The sequence below is a fragment of the Helicoverpa zea genome, chromosome 24 (assembly GCF_022581195.2).
Source record: "Helicoverpa zea isolate HzStark_Cry1AcR chromosome 24, ilHelZeax1.1, whole genome shotgun sequence".
In the NCBI taxonomy this organism is placed as follows: domain Eukaryota; kingdom Metazoa; phylum Arthropoda; class Insecta; order Lepidoptera; family Noctuidae; genus Helicoverpa; species Helicoverpa zea.
The window spans coordinates 1,587,573-1,599,627 of NC_061475.1; the positions used below are offsets into that span (position 1 = coordinate 1,587,573).

A 12,055-nucleotide genomic window follows, 5' to 3' on the forward strand; every position below is an offset into this window, starting at 1 on the left:
CATCAGAATTACAATCATCGTTGAATGAGGTGATTAAATTTTCAGAAACCACAATAACAGTAGGAGCCAAAGCGTATGATCGCTTCATAGAGCTCTGATTGGCCCCAGGTGACCAAGTCAGGTCTGATTTGTTTGTTCATCAGATCTTTGACAGTGTTTCGGTGGATACTTACTGTCGTCCTGTTTACGTGTGACACAAAATATGGTATATAAACGTCCTCCGCAATAGCGAAATTTTCCCGGTGTGCGGTAGTGACGCACAGTATACAACACTTATGTTTCTTTTGATTTGCTGGCTCCACCAAGAAATGGCAAATTGCGAGCGTACATTTTGAAAATCTTGGCAAAACTGCAGGTTTCAAGTACGAACACATGAAGTGGACTCGCACAGATACGTACATTTTGCCTATTCGTGAACTAATGCAAACATTTCGGTGGAGTCCCGGCTTAGGCCACCACATTAGGCGTGCGCGATCCTCGGGCGTGTGAGTAGCGCGGGCGCCGCGCGTGCGTCGCGAGCGCGTTGCGTGACCGTCGTGTTTTGCTGCCCTGCGGCATTTGCAGCGCGCTCGCGGCTTGCACGCGCCGCTCTCCTTGACGTTTAACTGCTAAGGCGTTTAGCGGGCGGCGGGGATAGCGGGCGAAGGGGTAAGAACGCAACTCGAGCGCCGCGTGCTCGCCGCGAGCGCGTCGCTTGCACTCTTCACACATGCCGCAGGGCAGCAAAACGCGACGTTCACGCAGCGCGCTCGCGACGCCCGCGCTTCTCACACGCCCGAGGATCACGCACGCCTAATGTGGGGTCAGCCTTATCATAGTGAGTAAGTGCACAGAAAATCCCCGTCATACAAGTGTTTCTCCCCAGTAGTGAAACTATCCTACCCTATGCGCCTGCTGATGATGATGACTCATTTTATCATCCATCCAGCTATTCCCCAACTATGTTGGTGTTGGCTTCCAGTCGCCGAATCTGTTTGAGTACCAATATTTTGCTTGGAGCGACTACCTATCTACCTATCTTCAATCCAGTCAACTACACAAGACGATATCCATGGTAAGACTGACAGACTTTCTGGCTTCTGATTAGTCGCAGCAGCTGCAGAAAATGTACAAATGACAGCTTTGTCAGACTCAAAGCATATAGACATAGATTATAGCTGTTTCCTGTGAAAATTACTTACGCACCATACGTAATAATTTTCCAAATTGGCTGACTAGATCAAGAGATATTCACAACGTCACAAACTTTACTTCTTTTGTTTAGATAAATGGTCACATCCACAACACAACCTTGATCAATGAATCTATGCGACTGCTAAGTGCTAATCCTAATTATACTGTCACGTGAAAGAATGCACCTACGGGATAAGTAGTATTTTGACTATTCTATATTGCCCACGCAGACGAAGTTGCGGGCAACAGCTAGTTATAGTAATAAAAGTTTGTTATCTGTAACATCTTTAGTTAGGACCATAGATTTAATCAATTTAGTTATGGCTAAAACAACATGGGTAAAACGATCTACAGTAATAACAATGACGAAAGACACTGATAAACATATCGAAAGTCCATAACCTACTAAAACTATTTCACTCGAGACAAATTTTACTACCAACGTGGGCAGAATCAGCTGGTAAATTCTATATTGTATTACGCCACACAAACACCGAGGAAGTCATTGAACTACATAATAAAACCAATAACAATCAAAATAAAGTGAAGAATGAAAATAAAAATACAATCTTGTATGCCTACGCTGAAATTGAAAGCAAGGAACAAATTGATCTTATCTCTAAATTAATAGAAGCTAATAAAAGAAATATAAAGTCATCTGATAATGTAGAAGATGATACCAATGATATGTTAATCTTAATTTGTGATGCTTTAGGCGATGGAGACAAGATTAAACGTCATTAGATAACGCTTTGTCTCGTTTTACAATTTAATTTGATTGCATAATAGATTTTATTGCTTGTATGTGTGGTCTGACATCGGAGTTAGACAGTTTTAGATGTTAAGAGTTTTATTATTCACGTAATAGATGTTCTTTGCTATAGTTCGGCCATTCAGAGAATGCGTTCCTGACACGTCGCGATTGAACTGACGACGTAACTTTGCAATGGCGTTGCAGTTACGATAAAAATATTTTTGCTGGTTGTTTACCGTTTTAACAATTGAGGAGCATTAAAACAACATTATTATATCAATAATCAATGAATGTTATTACGTCGTCAGTTCAATCGCGACGTGTCAGGAACGCATTCTCTGAATGGCCGAACTATAATTGTAGGAATCTTTCTGCATTCTAATTACGCGGCACTTCACATTAGATATAGACATTAATGAAAATATTCAGAATGATTAGATACTGACAATGATAAGCATTGATTGCCTTTTATACTGCGTTTTATACTATAATTAGGTTCCAATATATTTTGAACTATATCTAATGAATTTTTCTCTTGTTCACAGGTATATGTCACAGAAATAGCAGTTCCCGAAATCAGAGGATGCCTCAGTTCAGTTCTCAAAATTCTCAGCCAGATTGGTATATTAATATCATTCTCCATAGGCGCCTACCTGAACTGGTACCAGCTCGCTCTGATGGTCGCCGCGGCACCTATACTCTTATTCTTTGCTCTCTTCTTCATACCAGAAACTCCATCTTCCCTCCTGCTGAGAGGGAAGGACCAGGAAGCAGAAGAGTCATTACAATGGCTCCGAGGACCTGAAGCAGATATCCGACAAGAATTAGCAACGATACGAACAAATATCTTAGCCAGTAAACTATTCAACGGTGATAACACAGGGAAGTTTAAAGCCTTGTTGTCTAAAAGGATGACAAGGCCAGTCTTAATAACTTGTGGCCTGATGTTCTTCCAAAGATTTACTGGAGCGAATTTATTCAACTTTTACGCTGTCAAAATGTTTAAGAAGACATTTAGGACAATGAACCCTCACGGCGGTGCAATAGCGACTAGTGTTGCTCAACTATTAGCGTCATGTCTATCAGGAATGTTGATAGACAATGTTGGCAGACTACCACTGTTGATGATTAGTGGAGTCATGATGTCGATAGCACTCGCCGGTTTTGGGTCTTACGCCTACTACGAAGAAGTCTTTCGAAATTCATCTGATTTGATGCAATCAGAACCGACCTATGACTGGATTCCTTTGCTCTGCGTTCTAACGTTTACGATCGCGTTTTCTTTGGGCATCAGCCCTATATCATCATTGCTTATTGGAGAATTATTTCCTCTTGAATACAGGAGTACTGGCAGTGCTCTAGCTACCAGCTTCAGTCATCTCTGTGGCTTCGTTAACGTGAAGACAGCCACAGATTTCCAGGATTACATAGGACTTTACGGACTCTTTTGGATGTACGCAGGTATATCCGTACTATGTCTCCTATTCGTAGTACTTTTCGTCCCAGAAACGAAAGGCCGAGAGATAGACGAAATGGATCCGAAATACGTTGAATCTTTATGTATTAATCGATAGTCTTCGTTGTATGTTTGTCATGGTTTGTTTTATAGAAGACGCTGGTTAAGCGCGTGATGAGGAAAATGGAGATTATGAAATATCAGCTATAGACACTGTTCTGCTAGTCACAAGCAAAGGAACTATATCTTGGTGTTGAGCAGGTCTAAGCTTCCGTGCGCTTATCAGCACATGTTGTCTTCAAACCAGTATTAATGTGTAGTATTTCCCTGAAAGTGCCTTAATCTTAAAAAGTTCCTTAATTCATCACAAGACTTGAGAAATTGCATCGGGAACAGACGTGCTAAATATATCTAAATGGTGCTTGTAATGAATATTGTAAATAAAGTGTTGTGTAACTAAATTTAAATCATTCAATGCTTTTATTGAATTGTTAGTTATTGACTTTAGTAAATCTAAATGTATATTTTATTTATAATTAATCTGTACTATTGTTATTAATATCAAAATTATCGTCATAAACTGAATTTATTGCTATTGTGCTTCCAAAATCTGATGCAATTTCAAAATTATCCATTTTCTTGTAGATAACATTTTATTATATAAATGTTAAGAGATCTGAATATTTTCAGCTGTTTATTGTATTCGAAAAACTAGTGATATTTATTGTAAATATAGTTTAGATGATTTTGAACGGACTTTTTTATGAGTGAAGTCTGAGCATTTTGTTCTTAGCCTATCTGGGTAGGCTTTAAAATAATTTTGAGTGGAACAAGGAATTGGGCTTCATTTATGATTTAGTTTATTTGTATTAGAGAGCTATGAGTATCATAGCATTGGTTGGGTAAATTAATTTTAATTATATAGATCTTTAAAAGCTAATATTATTATTAGCTTTTTCAGTGTACCTGTCAATATAATAAATGTGAATTTTAATAGAATTGAAATAAATAGGTAATTTTAAATTAACCAGTAATTTTGTAAACCAACCAATGATATTAAACTCATTGTAATGTACGGGTATGGAATACAGTCGCGAGCACAAGTGCTCACAAATTGTTTTAAAAATATATCTTATACAAAAATGTAAATTATAATAAAATTGTATTATAATATCGAACAAATAATTTGTTGAAAGTATTACACCTTTGTGTAGGTACAGTCGTGCATAGTATAATTATTTTTTACTCCAGTGACAATGTCATAATATTTTGATAAAATAATGATGAATTTTGCAATTTTATTTTGTAAAATTTGGTGCTAAAACCGGTGCCTTGCATTTTTATAATGTTTTTTTTTTCGATTTTATATTTAGAGCTATTGAGAAAGCGAGTGTAAATAGAAACAGTATTATTAAGTTTTGTAAATAAGTATATATTTTAATGAATATTTATGTATTAAGTTATGTGTTGCAAAAACACGTTGCCATACGAGGAAGCTAATTCTAATTATTATTGATTTGTACTTAAAAATCGAATTTAAGTGTTTCAATAAAAACTTTGTGACCCTATTTTTTTGTTTGATTTTATCAACAGTCAAATAGTAACAGAAAAATAATATCACAGCAATGATGCCCAAATAACCTCCAGTGTCTCACAACATTATAAAATACGTTATCCACACGAAGCTAATTTGACTGTAGGATTTACATAAGTCTACAGCATTTTTCCCCCAAGGTGAAAATAATTTGTAGATCAGTGTAATTTATTTAAAAGAAAAACCTGAAGGAAAGTGTTAAGTTAGTAACTGACACTTCATAAATGCCTGTTTATAATCAGATCAATATACCTACCTACCTAAAAAATATTTCAGAAAAAGTAAGTATTTTGTGCTTGACAGTCCTAACCTCGAACTACGTAAACTTGACACACGAACTATCAAATAGAATAGAATCATCATTACTAGCGGAAGTAGCAACATTACGGTATCACCATTGTGGACCATTGTACCATGATTATATGGCGTCATGGGTTTGAGCACGTAAATGTCGGTCCTGCGCCTGATCTCTCTCCGGTCGTGTCGGATTGCCGTCCCATCGGGCTATGAGAGTGAAGGAATAGTGAGTGCACCTGTGTCTGCGCAAATGCTCGTGCACTATAATATGTCCTGCGCAGCTGGCTAATCTCCTGATATGAGAACAGCCACCGTGGTCTACTTTGGTCTTGGAAGCTTTGATATGGCGTCATGGTGATGAACAGGGAACCTGTGAAAAGTCTGTCAAATTAGTTTGGTTCTTTGATAAAAGGGTCAAGCAATCTTAGAAAAAAAAATGGTAAAAAATACATTCCTACATCATATTTGGTACATTACATTTACTTATTTATTTATTTTATTTTATTTATTTATTCCTTTAATTCAGGCAACTAGGGCCCATAGAAAATACAATACACAAATAACATTAAAATAATTATAAACTAATACATACAAAAATAAAAAACAATCATCAATTCTATTTGTTTACACGAATAGGCGAACTCTGTTTTTGTCCGGGTGCGATAAGTAATTCTGAATAGTACCTAAGTACCTATGCTAGGTATACTAGAAGAAAAGTTTCCATTTTCTTATAATAAATCATCGTCAATAAAGTACTCAGACTATTCTGATAAATGATCAGGACATTGTCACTTAGATGAGGTGTTAATTTCCTATCAGAAAATTACTTGGTACCTATTGATAAAGATACCACTTGTGAAAATACAGCTGACATCATACGCAAAGTATAGTTTTATAACATACTTATGTAAATATTTCTTGGTTTGCATGTTGGGGTAAGCATCTTAAGTAGGTAATAGAAATACTACTAAGTAATTTGATGCTGCAATTTCAAATGATTACAAGATGTTATAACCGCCTTCAAGATTTCTAATAATCTTGGGTCAGTCGTTTTCAATATACATATATTTTGTCTCTTTAAAATTAAAAATATTTTAGTTATTATTTATTGCGGCATAAACAAATATTATATTTTTTTCTTTCTGTGGTCAGCACCCGCTTTTCCAATTTGTTATTCAATTAAGCGCCTGTAAGAAATATCTTAGCAGAACTCTTGTCTTCCTCTTTTTACACTTTCCCATTTTATTTGTAGGAACCTATGTACGACTTAGTACAGGCATAATTTTGTTAGTGAAAAAAAAACTGTGTATTTAAAAAGGAAATTATATAAACTACAAATTAAGTATTTACATCCAAAGCAGTCACTTAAAAGCAGGATACCAATTAGTATTTCTAGACAAAAAAAAAAAAAACATAATGCAACAAAGGTACCTAAGTACTTACACTAATAAATTATCGTTCAACCTTTAATGGATGCGTTCAAACAGAAATAATATATTTAGCTTAGTGGTACTTAGAACACTTCAGAGATATATTTTCAAGTGTGTAGCACCACTTGAGATTTGATTCATTCGTGCCGTCTGTACAAAGTAACTGACCGTTTGTTTTGTAAGGAATTGTTTAATTGTGACTGAGTTTGAAGATTAAAGAGTATTTGGATCCTCCGGAGCTGCGGGATTGTTCGGAAGAGTTACCACGGCTCTGGTACATAAAAGGCATACGACGGAACACGAAGGTTTTTAGTCAGTAAGAGTCTGGCGCTCCCTCACCGCTGCTAATCCACAGCGGGAGGGGTCATTTGATGATTTTTGGGTCGTTAAAAAAAGGAGTATTTGGTTTTTATGAAATAAGTGGTTGAAATAACTTTACTAAAAGTGTACCTACATTAACAATGTTTGTCTGTTGCCTTTCACATGAAGACTACTGAACTGCTTTAGTTGAATGTACACAGGATAGTCTAGACGCTGAGAGAGGATATAATAATAATAATAATAAGCCCCGCAGGGCATCTGAGGCGGATGACGGGGAGTAGCGACCCCGCGGGGCTATATATCCGAGTGCTCCAGGGAGAGTATACTGTCCCCCATCTCCGGCTTGCCGGAGTGAAGCATGACGGGGGATAGGTCTCCCGCCTCTTGGCTTGCCTTCATCGGCCGGTCAGAGTGGAGTCGCTAGAGCAAGGTTAGTCCTGCTCGGAGGGTAGGTGCCTCGTGGTAAGTGGCGAGTGGGCCGGTGATGCTGGACCCACAGGGAGCGCGTGATCTGCGTTTAAAGTCCGCCGAGGTGTCCTCACCCTTCAGCCGCTCATGTACCTGTTGCCCCCTTGTTGCGATTTAGCGACTGATTCCCGGGGGCCCAGTAAGTGAGTTGGCGAGTCTCCACCTGCCATTTTTACGTGTATTTATTACATTGTTATCGGCAGGTGCCATAGTTCCCGTAGTTTCCCCATTCCTAGTCCATTAGCATCCCATCCCAATAGCCCTAGTAGTTTTATTCCATATTTAGCAATAGTTTAGCACAGAACCGGGGATTGTCCTTGGGTACGTTTCTATAGTGTATACAGGGATAATCGTCGGTTTTGTGTCGCCATTTCATTAAAGTTGTCTCAAAAGGGCTTCAGCGTGTTGGCTTCGGCCCCACGTTCGCCTTCCAAAAATCCGGGACTCTGTAGTCCCGTGGTCGGTTAGAGACATACAAGATAATAATAATAATAGCCCCGCAGGGCATCTGAGGCGGATGACGGGGTGTAGCGACCCCGCGGGGCTATACAAGGTGTTGATTTGCATTTGTGCCATACTTCAGGAGGAGGACATAAAATACGTAAATAATCGATTGGAATTAAAGTAGACGGAAAATAGCTAATATGCACTGCTTTTTTTGTCATTATTATGTCGTAGTATTTCAGAACTAATCCAATTTTATGAATGAAATTAATGAATAACCGTTGCGTATGCTTTGTGTTTGCGTTTGTGTGAGGGAGGAGCACGGTTTTGAGGCCAGTAACATACGCGCCGAGTTTGAAAACGGGTAGGTGACGTTGACGAATTTCGGGAAAAAAATTAAAATCAAAAATTTTCGTACCAATTTTTTTGTTGATTTGGGTTGAGAATCATTAGTATAATTACGTCCTTGACTATGGCACGCATGCAAATCAACAGCTTGTATATCCGAGTGCTCCAGGGAGAGTATACTGTCCCCCATCTCCGGCCTGCCGGAGTGAAGCATGACGGGGGATAGGTCTTCCGCCTCTTGGCTTGCCTTCATCGGCCGGTCAGAGTGGAGTCGCTAGAGCAAGGTTAGTCCTGCTCGGAGGGTAGGTGCCTCGTGGTAAGTGGCGAGTGGGCCGGTGATGCTGGACCCACAGGGAGCGCGTGATCTGCGTTTAAAGTCCGCCGAGGTATCCTCACCCTTCTCAGCCGCTCATGTCCCTGTTGCCCTCTTGTTGCTTTTCAGTGACTGATTCCCGGGGGCCCAGTAAGTGAGTTGGCGAGTCTCCACCTGCCATTTTAACATGTATTTAATACATTGTCATCGGCAGGTGCCATAGTTCCCGTAGTTTCCCCATTCCTAGTCCATTAGCATCCCATCACAATAGCCTAAGTAGTTTTCATCCATAGTTAGCAATAGTTTAGCACAGAACCGGGGATTGTCCTTGGGTACATTTCTATAGTGTATACAGGGATAATCGTCGGTTTTGTGTTACCATTTCATTAAAGTTGTCTCAAAAGGGCTTCAGCGTGTTGGCTTCGGCCCCACGTTCGCCTTCCAAAAATCCGGGACTCTGTAGTCCCGTGGTCGGTTAGAGACATACAAATATAATAATAATAATGTCGGGACACCTTTTTCACACACGGTCGGTTAACCCCATGGTAAGTTATTTATTAACTTGTGTTATGGGTGCTAACACAACTGATAAACTACATATAGCTACATATATACATATTTATAAATACATATCATAACACCCAGACCACGGCCAACAAGCATGCTCATCACACAAATGTCGACCGAACCGGGAATCGAACCCGGGACCTCAGGTTCGGCGGTCCGGCATGATGACCATTGCGCCATCGAGGTCGTCAGATATACCTAGCTACATTTTATCCGGGTGAGGGAAGGCGTGGGTGGAACAATTGAGAACAGCCTGTTGGGACCTATATGGTGTTAGAATGAAACAATAGACTTCATTAGAAGATATTTATATCTGTATAAATTATCCAAGTTTTTGCATTTATTTCGAGGAATTCTACCTTTATTGCATTGTAGGGAAATACGAGTATTTTCATACATTTCCTTCGTAATATTCAATGTGTATGTTTATTGATGTTTTTGTGTAAACATTGTTTTGACATGGAGTTTAATTAAAATCTGTGTAAAGACAGAGACAATTACTTATTGTGCAGCAACGCCAAGGAAAAAAAATATTACAAGCAATTCGGCTTTAGCATAGTGTTGCCCAAATGCAAGAACAAGACGAGACTTAGCCAGTCTTGGTCTTGGTCTTGCGCCAATACACCTGGTCTTGGTCTTGGTCTTGGTCTTGCGCTCCCAGTCTTGGTCTTGGTCTTGGTCTTGCAGCAAGAGTCTTGCAAGTCTTGCAATTACCTATTAGTCTATTACAAATTACATTTAAAGTTTACATTAAATCTTAGAAAAACGTATTAGAATTGGAACATTGTGAGCTTGAATTAACATAGCCATAGTAAAGATCAAGCAGATTAATAAATAACTGAAGATTTGATAAGAAATTCGAAAAATCAACTGACCTTTATGTCGTTTTCCATGGTACTTCCATTGTTTCTTAATAAACATTTATGATTTATAAGCTTACATTTGCTAAAACATGTAAAAAAATGTAAGAAATATAATGACTATAAGTTCGGCCATTCAGAGAATGCGTTCCTGACACGTCGCGATTGAACTGACGACGTAACTTTGCAATGGCGTTGCAGTTACGATAAAAATATTTTTGCTGGTTGTTTACCGTTTTAACAATTGAGGAGCATTAAAACAACATTATTATATCAATAATCAATGAATGTTATAATTTTGTGCCAAACTGAGTGTCAAATAACTTGGTAAACAATATTTTTCTAAATCTATACTGCGCTATTACAAGGTTATGTCAGCGGTTTATATTTTGTAGTGCTGTGCTAAAAATAACAGGCAAGTATCGTAATCTGTTCTTATACAGTTATAATATAAAATAATACGTTTTGATTTTCTTTTTAAGAATTGGAAAATAATGGACTATAAGACTTAATTATAACGTTTATGAAATATAAAAATAAAACTATGACCAAACCGCATTTTTATACTTAGATTAAAAATGGTAACCCCAAATGGCGTTATGGGCCGCCATTTTGTGACGCTAAAACAGTCGTCCGTTGTCGTTTCGTGCGCATAGACCACGTTTTTCAAGTGTTTTCGATCTGTTTTTATTTGATTACCCGGCTTTTGTTAGACCGAGATATCAGGATTGATTCTGTTATTGATAATAATATAATTATACATGTAGGCGAAGATGATGATGAAGACACCACCTCCTCAAGCAAATCGGAGTCTGATTAATATTCTGTTCGCACATTCAATTCAATGTACTTGTAACAAAGAATAAATAAAACAATTTTATTATATGAATATTACCTTTTTTTGGTTTCCACTTAAATAACTAAAATATAAAACAAATGATTCCGCCAATTTAAAACGAAAATAATCTTAAAATAATGCGGCGGTTCATTTTGAAGGAACGGTAACGAACTCAGTGTTATGTTGTGCCCATCACTAGTCGTGACTAACTGATAGGTGTCAGGAACGCATTCTCTGAACGGCCGAAGTATAAATGTACAATAATAGTACCTAAGTAATTAGTTTAAAACCATATAAGTAATCAATATTATAATATATACTTACTAGAATGAATTAATATGACATCTACTACCTATCCTTACCATTTTATCCTAATCATAATACTACTTGCGTGATCAGTATAATGTATTCATTTTCATTCTAAGCACTCTGAAACTTATTTATTCTTTGGAACACCTGTAGGTACTCTACTAGGAAATTATTTTGCATGAGTATACCTACGCCCTATGGCGGCAATCAAATAGTGTCAAATGTTATGATTTCGGCGTGGCGGCAACGATTGTTGTAGATTTCAAAAGAAGCCGCCGGCGCGTGTATCATAACCATGTACTTCCGAAAAGCGGCAAATTTCTTTGAGAAGTAAGTACAAAACCTTTCATGCCGCATTATCAAAGTGCCGATGGTTAAAACATAACTATGCATGCACTCAGTTTGATTTGAATAGATATTTTTTTATTCGCTATGTTTATGGTATTAGTCGTAATGCGCATAGGTCCAGTTTTTCATATTCTTTGATACAGTTTTTTGCGTCTCATAGAATTCCTAAGCGTACCTACCTATACACCGAACTGTTACACCTAACTACTCAGTGAAATAGCGCTAAGTCCTAGCTGCAAGACGCAAGAGTCTTGCAGGCTATGTCTTGTTCTTGCTCAAGTCTTGCACGGTCAGTCTTGGTCTTGGTCTTGCTAAAAATACGCGGTCTTGTTCTTGGTCTTGGTCTTGCAAAAACGCAAGAACAAGACCAAGACTGCAAGACCAAGACTGAATTTGGGCAACACTACTTTAGCAAGACTCAAAAGTTACTAATATTTTTAATATCTCAAAGAATGTAAATTGTAGTTGCTCACACTAATTTTAAATTAATCTTCATTAATTTCATCTATGGAAACAAAACAAAACGCAAAAGGTG

General features: G+C 38.0%; 1 protein-coding gene across 1 annotated transcript in view; it reads left to right on the forward strand.

The window, feature by feature from the left end:
* Nucleotides 1–4,951, forward strand: part of LOC124642277 (facilitated trehalose transporter Tret1-like) — a 112,687-nt gene extending 107,736 nt beyond the window's left edge. The window contains exon 5 of the mRNA XM_047180630.1: nucleotides 2,473–4,951. Coding sequence (XP_047036586.1) covers nucleotides 2,473–3,501 — 1,029 coding nt within the window. The 3' untranslated portion in view covers nucleotides 3,502–4,951. The remainder of the gene's footprint in view (nucleotides 1–2,472) is intronic.
* The last annotated feature ends 7,104 nt before the right edge of the window (nucleotides 4,952–12,055 follow it).